An 18,793-nucleotide genomic window follows, 5' to 3' on the forward strand; every position below is an offset into this window, starting at 1 on the left:
TCCCTTCTATATTCCAGCCAGCCAGCCAACTTCTTGTAGGTGGAGGAGATAGAAAATTCTCCATTTGAGGTTAAGCTCCAGCTAACCTTATCCTCCATATTTTTTATCGGTGGAGGAATGACTCTAATTTTATCTAAAATTGATTCTGGCAACAGTTCCTTCATGCTTTCAAAATTCTAGCATCCGTTTTCATCCACATATGCTGAGACCATGTCATTCCCACTATTTATGGGAACTGGATTGATGACAGCTCTATCTAGTCTTTCTATGCTTTTAGTTTACTTTCCATGCGCTCCAAGACATTTTTGAATTTCTCCTTTCCTCTTCTTTGGTTGCTTATTATGGCTCCAAGATATCTTTCCATAAAAGATTTCTCTTGAAATTGGCCGTCCTTCAATATTTCATTTTGAGCTTCTCTTTTCACATTGTTAGAAAAGATGATGGCGAATTTTGCATTGCTAACCTTCAAATCCGATGTCGTGCAAAACACTTCTATGCAATCATTAATTTTGCCCATTTGCTCTTTTGTTGCTTCTCCAAAAATCAATAAGTCATCCACAAATAATAGATGTGAAAATGATTGGGCCTTCTCTTCTAACCCTCATAGTTTTCCATTCTCCTTTCTCCACTCTCTCTTCAATAACATGAGACAAGTTGTCCATCGCTATCACGAATAGGTACGGTGACAACGGATCGCCTTGTCTAAGGCCTCTCGAAGGTTGGAATTCTTCGGTCTTTTCCCATTCCATATCACATTGTATTTCACTGATGTGACACAAGCCATAATTAGGTTTGTAAATTGTTCCCCAATCCCACATTCCAGTAAGCAATCTTTCAAAAATTTTCACCTAAGTCAATTATAGGCCTTCTCAAAATCATACTTTATTGCCATGAACCCTCTTTTTCCTTTTATCTTTTTCATTGAATGCGACAACTCTTTTGCTATCAATATATTATCATGTATGTATTATCATCCCGGCACGAAATTGGATTAGAATTGTGCAATTTTGTCCTTTAACGTTGGTTTCAACCTATCAACAATGATTTTGGAGAGACGTTTGTAGCTAACATTGCAAAGAGAGATGGGTCTGAACTGCATGATTGATTCCGGGACCTTGACTTTAGGAATAAGAGTAATCAAGGTTGCATTAGAGTCCTTAATAAACTTCGGGTTCATCCAAAACTGCCTCACTAGTCTAATCAGGCTTTCCCCCACCACATCCCAATGTTCTTTATAAAAAAATAGCAGGGAACTCATCCGTTTCAGGGGCTTTAAATGACCCAATATTAAAAACAGGATCTCTAATATTCTCAGCATTGGACAGAAGATTTAACTTGTTTTTAATATCATCTTCTAGGCCCGGTTAGGTTCAGTCGCCTTCTATAGAGGGACTGCTTGGGTTTCCTTCTTTGTACAAAGCCTTAAAGAAATTTACCGCATGCTCTACTAGCTTGTTTGAGTCTTCAATCCATTCCCCATTATGGTCTTTTAGCTTGACCACCTTATTTCTTCTTCTCTGAATTATTGTGCGCGCATGATAATACTTGGTATTCCTATCCCCTTCTACCACCCACTGGTCTCTAGCCTTCTGCATCCACATGATCTCCTCTTTATCAAGAATATCTTCCAACTCCTTTCTTAACTTCATCTCTAGGTTCTCTAGAAAAGGATTACTCCCACAGCTTACTGATCTTTGAATCCCACCAATTCTGCTCATGAGCTTCCTCTTTTGCTTCCTTATGTGCCCAAAAATCTCCTTATTCCACTTAGTATGCTTTTCTATCAAGAGGTTAAGAGAGTTGTTCATACTCAAATTGTTATTCCATTGGATTTTGATGACCTCCTTGAACCCCGGATGCAAATTTCACATTGTTTCATATCTAAAAGGCTTGTCCTTGATTTTGCTAATATAGGGATTCACGATAACAAGGAGTGGACAGTGGTCAGAGACTCAGAGTTCAACCTTAGGAGGACATCCACCCTTGCTTCTTAGAACTTGATTCTCCAATCCACTTTGGCCAAAGCACAATTTAATCTCTTGAAAACTCTGTCGAGATCATTCCATTTGGGGCCTCTCCAAGTGAAGTGCATTCCAACAGCTCCCAGGTCAATTAACGAATAATCCTCTATCCATTTCTTAAACCTCCTACAGGCTTCAGTATCTACTTTGTCTCCTCCTTTTTTCTCTAATGGGTCTACTATCTCATTGAAATCACCCACTACAAGCCACTTTTTGATATGCTATTTTTGAATCTTTTCAATTCTTCCCATGAACCCCTTCTAATAGCCTATTGAGGACTAGCATACACCGCTGTTAAAAACCATTCATCTTCAAGTCTCCTCTGAACCTTCATGTGAACATATTGCATTTTGGAATGCACTATATTTATGGAAAGGTCCTGATCTCTCCACAAAACTCAGATACCTCCACTATATCTATTTGCCTCCTCTATATGAAACAACGAAAATCTCAATCTTCTGATCATTGTTCTCGCCTTATAACCACTACATCTTGTCTCTAATAAAATAATAATATCAAGTCTATTGACTCTCATCATTTCCAATAGAGTACGGCTGAACACTTTACTCGCCGCCCCTCTGCAATTCCAAACCAGAATATTCATAGAAAATAGAGAGCAACGAAAGGGTTACCTAATCTTCCATCTGCATGGCTTCTTCATCCTCATGCATGTCAACTACTTCTTCTTCATTCATCGAAACATTTTCCTCCCCCTTTTGCACTAGAGTTGCATGTGGTGGGTTAGAAGTCATTCTTTGTTCTTCATAATGTCTCATTGTTTCAATCAACACTTTAGTATTGATGGAATTTAGATCAGGAGGCTTTGGGTCTGGTTGTTGTTGTTCGTCCATGACCTCATCTGGTTCCACTATTTCAGGAATGGTTTCGTCTTCCATGTTAGAGGAAATGTAAAGGTTTAAGGGTTGGCTTTTGGGTGAAGAGTCAAAAGAAAGGTTAGGGCCAAGGTTGGTGATAAAAAGGGTTATTCCTGATGTTGAAGGTTGAGTCAAGGTGGTTATTGAGCTGTGTCTAGTTAGAGTTGTACTCTTGGTTTGGTTTCTGGATTAAAACAGGTGTGGGGTCACTCTTGTGGGATTGGTTGTTGTCCAGGTTTTAGAAATGAGAAGAAGAACTTGGTTTTGGTTTTAGGTCAGGTTATTAGAGCTTGGCTTGGCAGAAGTAGATCTATTAAAGGGCTGTGTTTTTTGGGTTGGTTGATAGCTTTAATGTTGGCATTAGAGGATCTGTTCAAGGGCTGGGTTTGTTGGCCTTGAGAGGAAACAACTACTAAGGTTCCTTGTAATGGGTCCTTCTCTTTACTCTTTGTGGAAATATTAGGGATGGGTTGTGTAACATTCTTATTGCGATCGGCTTTGTCTGATGGTTGTTTATTCACATTAGGACCTTCTTCAATAATAGGGGATTCCCCTATCTCACTCAAAATAGCAAGTCTAGTACCTCCTTCCATATTCTGATTCCTTCTAGATGCTCCATTCGCACCTCCACTACCTTCACCCGCAGCTTTTGCTTTTTTCCCTCCACGATTCGTCCTTTGTACTACCATCCATGGTCCGTACACACTGTCTTCTTCTACATTTACTTTCTTACCCTTCTCATATTTTGTGTTTTCATTTCTGCCCTCCTCACATGGACTCTGAGGCCTCTCTTGTCTTCTATGGCTTCCCTCTCCTTCAATCATCACCTCTTCTCCTTTTTTACTCTTTTCTGTCTAAGCTTTCTGTGGACAGTTTATTTTCTCATGGCCTACCATTCCATATTGGAAGTGTATGTTATAGAGTTCTTCATATTCAACCTTGTATCTTTCCCCATTAATAGCATATTGTGACACTAGCGGGGGAGTCAGGTCTAACTCTACACATAGTCTTGCAAACTTTTCTTTACTCTTCTTTGCTGTATTTGTATCGACTTTTAATGTTCTTTCCAGAATATTCCCTATTTTCTTCAGAACTTCTTTTTCATAATACTCTATAGCCAAGCCTGGAAGTCTTACTGATGCTGTTATATTGTTTATTGTAACTTCAATAGGGTTGAAGTTTGGTTTCCATAACTTTATAGCTAGATAATGATCAAAGATTCTCCAGGGTCCTTCAGTTAATGCATAGTCCAAGTCTTTTTGGGAATAAAATTTCACAATAAAATAGTCATTCCCAATATCTATCACTTCAATGCTCTCTTGTTTGCTCCACATTGCTTCAAGTCTTCTGGTGAGCACTGGCAAGGAAATTTTCCTCCCAAAAAGCTTGACAATCAAAGTTTTCCACTAGGGATTCCTCAGTTGCTTCAGTCCCGTATCATTTATCATTACATTAAAGATTCCATCTATCTTCTCAATTATGATATATGGGCTTTGTGATTTTTTCGTTGATCTTTGACTTCTTTGTTTGGTCTGACCATCCTCCATGTTTTGCTCACAATCCATAACCCGATCCTTCTATGAGTCTTCTTCTCCTGACTTTGAGAAAGAGTCATCTTTTTCAAACTCCATTACTAGCTTACAACCTCCTTACTGAAGGACTTATTGAGAAGCATTTTATTCTGCTTCTCCTTTGTATTCCCATGCATCCATTCTTCGTCCCTTGGAACCATCGAGGATTCCCCTGAAAAACGTCTCCCTTTATTATTCTTTCTCACTTTTTTTTTGCTCTAATCAGCTGGTCATCCTCTCTTCTTGAATCATGCAATCTTGAATGTGCTCTTCGGACAAATTCACCTCTCATGGTGGTGGCTTTAAACAGTGAGTGATTCAGAGAGACATTGAGAGAAATTAGCGTGAAGGTTGTTTCTTAGTTTCGATTATACAATTTTTTTTGTTTAATTACTCTGTTGGTCCCTATAGTTTCGTGAAATTTTTAATTAGGTCCCTATACTTTTTTACTTTTTAATTGGGTCTCTGCACCAATTTTTTTTTCAATTAAGTCCTTCTTAGTAGTAATTGGCTTAATTTTATAGGGATCCAACTAAAAAAAAAAGAATTGGTACAAGGACCCAAATAAAAGGAAAAAAATTGTAAAGACCCAATTAAAAAAAAATTAGTATAAAGACTCAATTAAAAGAAAAAAAAAGTATAGAAACCTAATTGAAAATTTTACGAAATTATAGGAACCAACAAAGTAATTAAACCTCTTTTTTTAAGAGTGAAGTTGGCTCTCTATACTTTCTCTAACTAAATACATTTTTTAAAGAGTTAATAAAAATTTAAAATTTTAGTATTTTTGTCTAATAAAATTTATATTTCATGCGAATATTAATTTTATTTCTTAGATAATTTTGTTAATATTTTACATTTTCGAGAATAAAAATTGTAATTTTTTTATTGATCGCAAGAATCTCAAAATATTTTTACTTATATAGCAATAAGTGATATATATATATATATATATATATATATATATAATTGAATATTTATATAAAGTATATTTACACAAATAATCGATTAATATTAAAGTCATGAATATAACAATTCTCATCAAAATAAATAGTATACACAAAAAGAAAAGAGTTATGTCATAAATGATAAATTAGAGAAGTCAAAGGAACTGAGCATTAATTACAAATTTTATCGAATAAAATAAAATAAACAAAATGATACGTGTGTCTTCCAATGAAAGGCGACCACGTAGGCACCAGAGTTTGACGAGCCTCGTTGCTGGTTTAGTTGGAAACTTGAATTGAATGCCCCGTTTTTAATTCTCGCAACTCTCCACACTTCACCTCTTTTGATCTTCATCCGAATCTTCAATCTTCCACCGCATCTTTTCTTTTACGACGACGATGATTTGTTCGAACCCTAAGCCTCTTTTGCACCTCTCTCTCCTTCTCCTTTCGTTGCTCTTCTCTTCTCCGAGGATCGAATCCCTCAGATTCGACCTCCAATCCAGTCACACCAAATGCATCTCCGAGGAAATCAAGAGCAATTCCATGACCGTCGGAAAGTACTCCGTCGTCAACCACAACGACGGTTACCCTTTGCCTGATTCACACAGAGTCACCGTTAGGGTAATATAAAAATCCAATCTTTTTCATGCCCAGTATTGGGTTCTTGTGATTTGGATCAATTTGAGCTGTTTTTAGTTAATGGGGTGATTTTTTTAAATATTTTTTTTTTCTTTTATTGGGGTTAGGTAACATCGTCTTATGGGAACAACTATCACTATGGAGAAAAAGTTCAGCAGGGGGGTTTTGCGTTTGTGGCAGTTGAAGCTGGAGATTACATGACATGTTTTTGGGCTGCGGATGCTAACCCTTCCACAACTATGACAGTTGATTTTGAATGGAAGACCGGTGTGGCTGCCAAGGATTGGTCCAATGTTGCTAAGAAAGGCCAAGTTGATGTGAGTTACTATTTTCTATGATACTGTGTATCACTTAACCCTCTGTATGATAAATATGTTCCTAACATTAATCGATTATTGAGTTGAGTGTTGTTTCTTTTTAATATCCTTTATGTCTAGGATGATTTCTGCCCCCTATACTGTTTATGTTCCATCTAGTTTCCAGCTGAATGTCATACAAGAAATGATTTTCTTAGGGGAGCTGATTTCAGCTAATCTATGTTCTGTTATGTGAAAGTGGCATATTTGGCTATGTTAAGATTATGAGGATAGGTTGCCTTGTAGTGTACTTGTGTTAGTTCCAGATGATTTTGTTGGAAGCATGCTTGGTTCTTTGTGTGTGCTCTATAGATAAACTCAGTTGACTGAACAAGTAACTGAAGTAGTTTTGGATATCAATTTGTGCTTCTAATTTAGTGTTTATGATTGTGTTGCTCATATTAGCCAAAGGAAATGCAAGGTTGTTCTCTCTTTTTTTAGTCATTCTATTACTTACGTATACTGGTGTGAGAATGCATGCTATCTGAGCTGAAGCTCAACTTGCTTAGGTATTTTATCCAAAAAAAGAAAATGGAAAAGAAGGTATATGTATCTGTATTTGGGACAAGAGATACAGATTTAGAACTGCACTTTTGAGCTTATAATCATGTAAACTTTTGACTAATGGTATATCAAATGGTGACAATAAATCATCTTTGCAAATATCCTCTTATATTATTCTATAACTCATCTTTTGTTTTTTCTTGTAAACTTTTAGTGTCCTTAGCAAAACCCATATTCGTTTGTTAAGTGCCAATGGTGTCTTTCTTCTGGGCTTAAATTTATCGACATGACTGGCTTTCCTAGATGATGATTGCTAAACTCCAGCTCCATATCATAAATATTCAACAATGCTTTGCGTTGGCTGTTGAAGGCTTAACACAACCTTCCTCTTTTTATTTTTTAACAGTATATCTGGCTATGTAAAATGTTTGCAACAAGCCCAATCAATATCGGGAGAGTTGATTGCTGAACTCCAAATATTTATGTGCTTTTCCTTGTATATTTTGCCCTATACTTGAGTTAATCCAGACGTGCGCAAACCCTCCTCGTTTCACCCACTTGTCATTTGATTTGAAACATATACCAACCGATGAAAACACCGATCTTCTATTAGTTTTTAAAACTAGTCTTTTGCTTCTTTTGTTTCCCCTTATGTTCGATACAAGTAAAATTTCTTATATTGATTTCATTCACATTTACCAGGTGATGGAGCTGGAGCTAAAAAAGCTGTATGAAACTGTTAGTTCCATTCATGACGAGATGTTCTATCTTCGCGGAAGGTTAAAAACCATGACAATTTTCTGTAAATTCTTAATTCAATTCACATTGGCAGTATATTTTAACAAGCATTGTTCATGCTCTCTTATTTATTTACATTATATATCTTTTCCAGGGAAGAAGAAATGCAGGAGCTGAACAGAACAACGAATACAAGAATGTTCTGGTTGAGTTTGCTTTCGCTCATAGTGTGCCTATCAGTAGCAGGATTGCAGCTATGGCACTTGAAGTCCTTCTTTGAGAAAAAGAAACTCATCTAAAATTTTGCTAATAGCTGTTACATGTTTCTAGTGTACTCTTGTAACATATACCGGCTTAATTTATCCAGAGCATAAGCATAATGTTATTCTGTAAAGTCTTTCAGAATGTTACCTTTGATAAATGCAAATCAAATTTACGTCAACTTGAATTTTTTTTTATAAAACCCAAACGAAGCTTATGCTCTTCAATCCGAGAACCTTTCTCAATAAAATATCTGCTTTATTATTTTGGTTTTTATTTTAAATTTCTTTTTTTTTAGTTTTGCTCTAAAATTTAAAGTCTATTTTAGATTTTGCAGTCAATGTGCTCTGTTAAGTGTGGAGGTGGCAAATTCAAATGCTAATGTAACATCAGCAAATAGGATTAAACATATATTTAAATCATTATTATTTTCTTTTCCAAATACTTATAGGTGATAATATTGTTTAAATTGAAATGTAATATGTCGGCTATGTAATTTTTTAACAAAAGATAAAACGAGAATAACTTTTTTATTTGATATTTTACGGGGTAGAGTACAAATTAACCTTTAAAATTAGCATATTTGCCGAGCTTATCTGAATCCGAATTTAAAAATTACGAATATCGATCTGATATGTACACTAATAAAATTAGATTACATTTCATGTAGGCATTCACATATTTACAAATCTAAAAAAATACATAAATATTTTTTTATGTTTTATTTGAACTAATAATTATTATATATATTTTATTATTATTAAAAAAAATGTATGTTTAATAATATTTTAGAAATAAATACCAATTTAGAAGGTAATAATGTTGGTCATTACGGAAACGAGGTTCATGGCAAACGTGGCGGAGGAAGGAGGGAAGGAAGAAGCGAGAACCGCTATGCTGTGCGGCGTTGTGACCTTAATCTTGCGGTCGAGGCCGTTGGCGTCGAGGTGGTCATCATTGTTGTCAACGGTGGTGGTGAGGTACTCGTTGCCGATGGCGATGGCGACGACGGAGATGGCGGATTGGAAGGGGAGGATGCGGGTGGAGAACCAGGAATGTACAGCGAAGATGTCGGAACTGATGTGGGCGACACAGGAGTTCTCAAGGGAGACAATGAAGTCAATGGCGGTGTTGGAGAAAGCTTGGAGGATTTCAGGGTTAGAGTCATAGATCTTAACCTTGTCGATGAGTGTTGACTGAAGAAGCCGTGCTACTTTAAGTTAATACTCAAAATGACCCCTGAAATTTGGGACAGACTCAATTTGACTCCTAAAATTTTAATGGACTCAATTTGAACTCCTAATTTTTAATAAGTGACTCACGTTAGCCCTTCTATTAATCTCCATAAACGACATGCTTACCTAGAACGTTAAGTGACACGTGGCCTGATAAAACTTTGCTGACATGGAAAAAAATTTTTTAGACTCAATTTAGCCCCCCTTTTAATGAATATAAAATCCTAACAAGTGTCAAATTTCCAAATTGATATCGTTGTTTGGGTGTTGGAGAAGATGATGAGGAGCACCAGCTAAGGTTCTGGAAGCTGCAACAGGTCTCATTCATGGAAGTTTGGGAAGGAATCCAAATCGAGTTAGAGCTGGAAAGGTTCTACACTGGTGTGGTTGTGGAATGCGTCCCGTTCTTTGGTCTAGAACAGAAGCAAATCCAGAGAGACCATTTTTTGGATGTCCAAACTATAATGTAAGTTCTTGAATTTGCATTAGCTCCATCTTGGAATTTGGATTTAGCTACAACAGTTGCTGCTGCTGCAGTAAGAGCACATGCAATATCATCAGCATTTCTATGAGTACAACTTCTTTTAATGTGTCCTTTAACACTACAGTAGATACAAGTAAATTCTTTGTAGACCCTCTTTAACTTTGTTGCAGTTTTAGACTTTTTACTGTTTGAAGGCTCTTGTTAGATTTGTAGTTGAGACATCATTTGAGCTTTCTGTTGAATTTGGTGTGGTGATAGGTGCATTCTTGTCTTCTTCAGGAGAAATGGGAGTAAACTCTATTAATTCAGGTACTTAATCATCACGAGGTTGGAAAATTCCATGCTCAAAATATAAGTGGACTTTTCCTTGGTTCATTCTTGCAAGATAGCACATTTCTAACAATTTCTTGTCATGTGAAAGTGCTCTTAGTCTACTCTTTAAAGGTCTCCCAGGAATAAGCCACCAACATTCAACAATGTCAGCATAACCGAATTCTTTGTAGTAATCCCTCAGTGAAAATACATCCAATCTATCTTCATCTAGTTCAGTTAATTCATCCGTATTGTCTGTTTCGTAAACTACACTGCCATCATTCTTTGTAACAAAGCTGCCTCCGTGATGATAGACAATGGTTATCAAATCACCCATCTACAAATATAATTCAAACAATTAACAATTTAACTTTAACATCCAAGGCTTTTTATATCATGCATCAGATGACTCTACATTAACATGCCAAGCAATCTTTTTTCAGAACAAAAAATATAAAAATTCATATACAAAAGTTATTCCTGTAACAATAGCTATACAATTTTACGTATTATCACATTGACAAGCATAATCTATTTACTCATTCATGATGAATTTTTCATTTTATATTTTAAAAAAAATATCATTACAAAAAACTTAACCAAGTAATTTGTCAAAAAAAAAAAAAACAGTTAACACTAATCACAGTAAAAGCTCAGCTATTGAAATCATCTATAAGGAGAAACTGGTACATAAAGAAGTGGTAGAATTCATTAACTTGGATGTGCTTTTTTCTCTGTAACACAGTTAACATTAATCATAACTTTTTAAAAAAAAAAAAAAACCCTAACAGAAGAGAATCAATAACTAAAACTATCTTCTTTCACAATTCACCAAATCCATTTGAACATCAAATAGAGCACAAATCAATGGCTTGTAAACCCCAACCAAGAGAAGACACAAAACATAACATTGAACCCAAACATAGAATGCTTGCGTTACTAACCTTTTTCGGAGAAACAGTGGTGCGCAGCTTCTTCTTCCTTGTGCTAGCAAACGGAAACGCGTGCGACGAGCTTTGCCGGCTACCTACACTAGCAGCGACATTAATCTTCCACAGTATGGTGCATGCGAGAGAATGAAGAAGAAGAAAAAGAGTTTCTCTGTTTTGAGTGGTTTGATCATTGGTAATGAAGTGTTGTTGAATTTTAAACTCAAAATGGCTAAAACGATGTCGCTTGAAGAGAGATTACGAGCCAAGGAGGAAACGACGTCGTTTAATAAGGCTAGGTGTCAGGCCCACGTGTCACTTAACATTCTTGGTAAGCGTGCCGTTAATGGCTATTAACAGAAGGGATAACGTGAGTCACTTATTAAAAATTGGAGGTTCAAATTGAGTCAATTAAAATTTCGGGAGGTCAAATTGAGTATGTCCCCAAATTTTAGGGGTCATTTTGAGTATTAATTCGTGCTACTTTCTTTGGTGATGGAAGGATACCTAGCGTGCCGTAGTTATTGCCCACTCCCGAAACTGAAACTAAAACCATGAGAAGCGTCAAAAGCAGCAACACGGTGGGGAGGGCGTTGGGGTGGGGAGGGGAGGGATTAGGGTTGGGATTTTTTTGCTAGGTCATTAGTGGCCAGGTCAGCATTGTACTCGTCGAAGATGTACTCCAGCGAATTCAAGGGTATACTTGTCAAATTTTAAAATTTTTCGACGACCATTTTGTCCATAATAAAAATCAGATACAATTTTGTCAATATTATAATTTTTCGAGTACCAATTTGATATTTAGTTCAATATTTTAAAAGTAAACATGTTTAAATAAATTAAAAAAAAATTATTAATCTTTTTAACAAAAATAAACTTTTAAATATTAATATATTTTATAGATATATTCAAGATCTGATTCATATAGTTAAACTTAAAAAACACGGATATTGAATCCAATCCAAAGATCATACGGGTTCGCCCTATTTAAAATATCAAAATGATGATAATTTCGAGGTAGTAATAAACTAATAATAAAGGATCGAATTTGCGACATGCATTTTGTGGCTTAACTATTATAAGAATGGAGCTGCGTTTTGGGGATACTTGCTCATAAGTCATAATCTTCCTAATCCATTGTTTGCATTATTTTACTTTACATGAAATATCACGTGAAACCAGCGAAATAGAACTTCTACAAAGACAATCTGAGACATGATGCTGGTATCTATACCACATGATTTTGTAACTGGTAAAAAATATCCAAGGATGGAAACAGTAGATTTTAAACAAAAGATATAACATCGAATAGTGGATAGTATGATTTGGCCTAATTCCTCGAACAGTTTGTATACAACTTATTACACTTATCATATGCTAACCTGAATGGAACGGGAGCATCAATGAGATAAAAATGAAAAAAGGTACAAAAAAAAAAAAAAAAGCAATAGGGAAACAAATCACAGGAAAAAAAAAAATATCAACATCGCCTGTTCCCGCTCATTACAATACAAAACAGTTGATATTGTTTGGTTAACCACCGGTGACTTTTTAGGTTTTCCCGTTGGCTCCACCAATCCATAAATCCAATAACAGAGAAGCCAAACCACAGGAATGGTATTGGCCAATAAACCAATCTGAATTTCTGGACATATCATTGCTATTAGACAATTATGAAGTAAACAAATGCCAGTGATGATCTGAAGGTAAATTTTCCTTGATCTTTTCAAGCCGTTTAAGGATATCTATAAATGAAGGTCTTTGATTCATGTCAGCAGCCCAACTCTGTTGCGTTAACCTAAGAACAATCAAATCAGAGACCATGGATTACTTATTAGAGGCCAAAAGTGGTTTATGTAAACAAAACAAATATATGCTGATTGCAACTTCTAGAACCTCTAATTGTACGGATGCAAAAAATGAGCTGGTTCATATTTGATGAAAATGGAAGTTCTAAGCAGCAAGAATATGCGTGTAGTTTCTTAATGATCTCCATGTATGAAAGGAGGGTAAGAATACAGAAGTTGATTATTAAGTTGATCAGTTCATGTGAAAAGTTCAATAGTAACTTTAATAAGCGTATAGTTTCTGAGTGTTCTCCATGTGTCAGGAAGGATGAATAGGCAAAAATGCAGGATCAGCTCACTGAATAATGGTAACAGAAATGCTTGACCCCTTGGTCAAAGAGTCTGATATCATGTCCAGAACTGAGTCTCTACTTTGGGTGCTAGGAAATTGGATTGAAGAAATATATGACTTACTCTTGCAGTTCGGGGGTATAACCCTTTGCCCGAAAAGTAGGTCTGTGTCCTTCTGCTGCACGTTTGGCTGCATCGTAAGGTTCATAACTTGCAAAAGGGGGTTCACCTTCAAGCATCTAAATGAGACAAGGATAACTGAATCAAAACTAGCTTCAAATTTATATCACAAGAAACTCCTATGTTTAAGCAAGCTGAATTACCTCATACAAAATCATTGCAAAGGAGTACACATCAACCTTCTTATCATATCTTCGGTGTTTGAAAACTTCAGGAGCCATGTAACGGTCTTTATATATCCAAGAAAAAAGAAATTATATTAAATTTTGCATATGAATGACTATTAATTTAAAATAATTTCTAAGAATACTCACAGCTCCCTGTTTCACCGGTCATCTTGTATACATCATGAGCATTTTTGACCTTGATAATTTTACTCAATCCAAAATCCCCGACTTTTAAATGATCGGCACTAGAATTGACCAAAAGAACATTCCTGAAATTTTAGCATGTAACAAAATTCAAATTTCAGCATAAAGAAATCCATATTCCAGCTGCATGCTCTTTGTGACAAAAATTTAGTCAATCTAGGAAGAAAACCAAATTCTGTTTCAATTTGTTAAAACTTAAAATTAATACATAAATAAAGATTATACTGTCTGTGGCAGGTCATCCATGCTAAAATAACATTCATATATAGGAGGCAATTGACCAACGTACCTTGGCTTTAGGTCTCGATGAATTATAACGTTTGGTTCATTGTGAAGATAGGCCATGCCTCTGCAGAAAACATCCACAAATATAGATTATTGAAACGATTTGATTAAGGGAAGCGGACTTCTGCAAATGCTTATACATTTTTTATTGCCATGATCTCAGCATGATAAATACATGATGCTTTGCTCTGAAATTGGCAAAGCTATACATCAGCAGTTTCTGGTGGACATCTTCCTAAACAAGATTTGCTCAGATTACTTAACTGAGGCATCGGTAATAAAAAAATCTCAATCTCTCAAAGTCAACTTGTGAAATAATCTTCCGCACGCAGCTGTTTACTTGCTTAATTCCTTGCAAGCCCTGAACTACTAACACAAAAGCAAGTCCACTTGCTTGACATTCACTTGCAATTTCTCAGTGGAGGTCTTAACACCTCCCACTTCAGCTTCCCACTCCCACTCCCTAACTCCCTTGGTAAAATAAAGGTTGACTAGAATTAAAAGATAAGTTCCATATCTCTTAACAGGAAAACAGCCATGTAATATCTGTTGGAAACCAGTCTTTGAATGTTTGCTTTGTAGCATATCCTAATCCTTAGGATGAAGGTTTGGTTGATAGTCAGAAATCATGGTAAGGTAAACAGCTCACTGCATACTGATAGCAGTGAGATGTAAGGAGCGTAAGCATTAGGTTTGACAATATCCATTTACGGGGAATCCCAAACTTTCACGGGATTGGGATTTGATTAGTAGCATTCAAAATACTCTTGATAAGTAGGTTTAGACATCTTTGAAGGTGCCAATCCCTGCATTTGAGCAGCATTAAAAGAAATAAAAGAGAAAGGTTCTTTCAGAAATGTGGTGAAGTAGCATCCACAGTTGAAGCACAATGTCATAGTTCTTGACCAAAATTGTTCAGCCAAGTAGTTCTCATTCTGTTTCCTTTTTCAGTTATTTTTAAATTATTAAAAGATAAGATGATTTCTTATCCTTCATTTATGAATTTATCTTTTGTGAAATGGTATTAAGAATAGCACCATAGCAGAAATAAAAAGGAAAAGGAAGGCAAGGCATCATACCTGGCAATATCCATGGAAAAGTTGACAGCTGTTGAAGGACTCAATGAACCTTTGTCTTTGAGGTACTGATGAAGATCACCCTATCAATGAATGAAACAGAAGTTCAACATTTAGGCCAGAAACTGGATGCAGAGTCAACAATTGGAACATATTATAGTCATTCACGTACCCCTCTTAGATACTCAGTAATTAACATAAGGGGGGTCCTGTCAGTAACAGCTCCGAGAAACTGAACTATATTAGGGTGTCGAAGCTTCACCAACAAATTGACCTCATGCCTGAAGTCCTGACTGCATGAAAAATCAACACACACAAAATAAACACAGACAAAGAATGAAAGATAAAGAGACAAATAAGTCATTGATAAATAAGATGATAAAAAAGATGGGGCAGAGAGATATTATGGTTTATTAGTTATTACTGCATGAGTACCAGATTAAGCACAACTCACAAGTATGTGTGTGTGTGCCTCCCTCCCCCAGCCTTCCCTTTCTTTAGTTTTGATTATTCATCATTAACAGGCATAACATCCAAATACCAAAAGGGTTTCGAATGAAATCATTTGGCCCTAAATAGGAAGTAAATTTAACCAGACAAAATGCACTCAGCGAAAACAGTTCAATTACTTGTTGAGATGTTCACTATAGCCTCATGTAAGACTTGATATAGGATAGATAACAGTTCAGCAAATCCTTAGACATTAGTTTTAACTGGTTTACCAACCACATGGCATCACAAAACCTTCACATAATAAATAACCAGAAACTAGCAGCAACCAAATTGGAGAAATTGCTAGAAATGCGAGAAAGAGACTCACATCACCAATCGATCATCTGAAAGAGATGGAAGAATGCGTTTAACAGCAACTGGAGTCCCACGCCAATAGGCTTTTAAAATCTCACCAAAAGATCCCTGCATGAGATATCATATGCCAACATAGTTTATTGGTAGCTAAATTTTAAAAATACAAGTGAAGTGATATCCCCTACAAAGAAACAGCAAGAAACAATACATGCATACAACAGAAGAAAACATGCAGCTACTAACAAAGCTACCATCAAGAAACATGGTGCATAGAAGGGAAAAAGGATGAACATAAGCTAGCAAAAAGACAGAAATAATACCAAGAAACACTTCATGCATACAAGAATACAAGTTCAGCAACTGAAATAAACAAAGTATCTATCTCCTCTCTCTTTCCATAACTCAGTCCTAAATAATTCAACACAAAAAACTTCCCTTTGGTGATCAGTTACTCAAACAACAACGAAATGCCAAGAGCACAGAGACAACCTGAAATTAAAGCGAGTTCATGTGTTTTCTGATCTTCACCCAAGCTACTGAAGCATCACAGGAATTTAATGCCAATTCTCAATGAATAAACTATTATCTAGGGTATTAGAACAAAACAACCAAAAATACAACTGACCAAAAGCCAGAAACATAGCTTAAGTTTTATATGATGCAGGGACAATTGAACACTGGCACTAAAACAAAGAGAAGGCAGTAGCTGGAGTGAAGTGAAGGGAGAAACCTTTCCAATACGCGAGGAGTTAGAGAAGTCAATCTCGTTAGGGTCAACTTCCCAATCACACTTGTTCGGCAACGGCGGCGGTACTGGCCTCGCCTCAAAATGGCTACCATTTTGCCCCTGCATCATCATCATCAAAAAACCACATCCACATTCACGCATTCAAGTTTTCCATCAATCATTGCACAAAAATCAAGAAAGTAACGGAAGTTATGGAACTCACATAAGACAATCCACCGTGAGTTTTCAAGAGCTCGATCACCGAAGTCCTGTTAGCTCCTTCCGCATCAGCAAGAGGCTGCGCACCAAAAGAAAAACCTAAATCTCATAATTCTCACAAATCATAATCAAGGAGGGCGGAGAACTGAATTGAATTGAATTACGGTGTTTTTCCAGCGATCCTGAGCGTTGACGTCGGCACCGTACTCGATGAGGCAGTTAGCGACGTCGAGCCATCCGTGGAGTGCGGCGACGTGGAGAGGAGTACGGTTATCGTAGTCCCTTGCCTTGACGAGTGAAGGATCCTCCTGGAGAAGCTTACGCACCGCAGCGGCGTCGTTTTGGTGCGCGTGCCACAGTATCAAGGAGGTGCGACTCACCCTAGCCTTCTCCTTCTGCTTGTCCTTCTCCTTGTTGTCGGCGTTGGCAGAGCTGCTGCTTCCTCCGCCGGAAGAATCGCCGCCGGAGCTCATGATGGCGGAATCGAAGTGACGGCTTGTGTTAAAATTTGTGTGTACTATTCTTATTTATTAATATTAATGAACTGAAACAGGGAAATTGGGGTTTATATATTATATAGTGAGATCAAGTGTGAAGCAAGGAAACGAGAATTTTGCCCTGCATTGTGGGGTTCAATTGTTTATATATGCAGATCCTGTAACCTTTTTCAAATGAGATCTTTCATAAAGGAAGGGATCAACTTGCAGTAGAATCAACTCATTCCAGATAGCAGATAAACCATCTCTATTTTTATTTTTTAATTCCAGTAAGTAAAGTGTTTTTTCCTTTAATTTTTTTTTCTTATCCTAGTTGTCAAAAACATAAAAGAATAAAAGGTGACGTTGACTTTTCTCGCTATGTATTATAATTCACGCGTCATAGGAATTAGGATAGAATTTCGCAGAAATAAACTTTGGAAAAGTCTAGGGGCCAACAGTTTTGTTGAATTTTGACCAGCATGTAGCCAGCAGAGAAAGGTGAGTCATTGGATGAAATCTCACATTAATCTCATACTATTAGATCATCATTGATGGCTATTTGATGGCTACCAATCACAAAAGTTGCTGGCCCCCTAGCATTGCTCATAAACTTTTTGTTCATACAATTACTTATTTTCATGCATTATCACGTCAGCGAGTAACTAAACTTTAAATTAATTTTAATCAGATAATAATATACATTTATTTATACTGTCAGACACCAAAAAATATTTATTTATACTGTCAGAATATTAAAATTAATTTAAGAAAATATATAAATATTAAAAAATAATTACATTTATATATAATTACCCCTTTACAAGTGCGAAAGCTGATAAATCGTTTTTTTAATTGACGGGAAGAAGTTGATAAATCTAAAATAGTGAAGGTAATTCCATGGTGCTTTTAATATTATGTCTATTTTATTAAAATAAATAAATCAATAATATTTGATAAATCTTAAATATTTAACTTTTTACTTAAAAAAAAGGTCAAATAATTTAGACATTAAAATAAGATACCATAAAATTGACCAATAGTGAATGAGATCTGACTTCAATTAACGGACATTACATGATATATCTAATGCCATATATAATAGTAAACTGTTATGGGTTGCCGTTATTTAATAATAAAGCCCACAAATAAGAAAAAGTGCGATAGGAAATTCTGCAGATTGGTGACACCAACTGAAGTTTTGGCACATGGTATTGGTAGCAGGAGCAGCTAGCGGATATTCCTCATTCGAAACGTTCCAATAGTAGGGCGTTCCTTCTTTGGTGAGCCACGACACGACCCACAGCTATTATATAACAAATTCACAAATTTATTTGTGCACAAATTTTGGATTCTAATAAGAATGGTGGTTTCTAGAATAGCTTTCAAATTTCACGTGAAAGCCAAATTTTAAACGTAACCATTAAGCAACAATAGTATACATATGCCTCTCTTATCAATATACTAATGGATGAATTAATAGAAAAACATAAACTCTGAAGGAAAAAAAAAAAAAAAAACTGGAGCCATTCATGTCATGCGATTGAATGTATGACAATATCCACGACCCCCAAAAAAAGCAGTTCGATCAACACAAAAAATGGAAAACGTAATAAATGGTTAGATATATTGACTATTG

General features: G+C 36.0%; 3 protein-coding genes across 4 annotated transcripts; 1 reads left to right on the plus strand and 2 right to left on the minus strand.

The window, feature by feature from the left end:
- Positions 1-3,750: 3,750 nt before the first annotated feature.
- LOC140183641 (uncharacterized) lies at positions 3,751-4,230 on the minus strand. The gene has a single exon (XM_072232105.1). It carries the CDS (start codon positions 4,228-4,230, stop codon positions 3,751-3,753), a length of 480 nt encoding a protein of 159 aa, XP_072088206.1.
- Positions 4,231-5,587: 1,357 nt separating this feature from the next.
- LOC112734121 (transmembrane emp24 domain-containing protein p24delta9) lies at positions 5,588-8,096 on the plus strand. Of its 2 annotated transcripts, none has more exons than XM_025783328.3 (4): positions 5,588-6,038; positions 6,164-6,373; positions 7,619-7,695; positions 7,809-8,096. In XM_025783328.3, the coding sequence occupies exons 1-4, from the start codon at positions 5,814-5,816 to the stop codon at positions 7,951-7,953; spliced, it is 657 nt and encodes a 218-aa protein (XP_025639113.1). In that variant the 5' UTR covers positions 5,588-5,813; the 3' UTR covers positions 7,954-8,096. The 2 variants fall into 2 exon arrangements, with proteins under 2 accessions (XP_025639113.1, XP_025639114.1); XM_025783329.3 differs by having other exon boundaries at positions 5,643-6,038; positions 7,619-7,718.
- Positions 8,097-12,158: 4,062 nt separating this feature from the next.
- On the minus strand, positions 12,159-17,670 carry LOC112734122 (serine/threonine-protein kinase VIK). Its single transcript, XM_025783330.3, has 11 exons — positions 16,843-17,670; positions 16,683-16,757; positions 16,463-16,579; positions 15,746-15,840; positions 15,098-15,218; positions 14,929-15,008; positions 13,854-13,913; positions 13,508-13,629; positions 13,337-13,422; positions 13,137-13,252; positions 12,159-12,673 (listed from the first exon to the last, which is right to left on the minus strand). Exons 1-11 carry the CDS (start codon positions 17,149-17,151, stop codon positions 12,547-12,549), a joined length of 1,308 nt encoding a protein of 435 aa, XP_025639115.1. The 5' UTR covers positions 17,152-17,670; the 3' UTR covers positions 12,159-12,546.
- Positions 17,671-18,793: the final 1,123 nt, after the last annotated feature.

This window comes from Arachis hypogaea, chromosome 3, assembly GCF_003086295.3.
Source record: "Arachis hypogaea cultivar Tifrunner chromosome 3, arahy.Tifrunner.gnm2.J5K5, whole genome shotgun sequence".
Classification (NCBI taxonomy): Eukaryota; Viridiplantae; Streptophyta; class Magnoliopsida; order Fabales; family Fabaceae; genus Arachis; species Arachis hypogaea.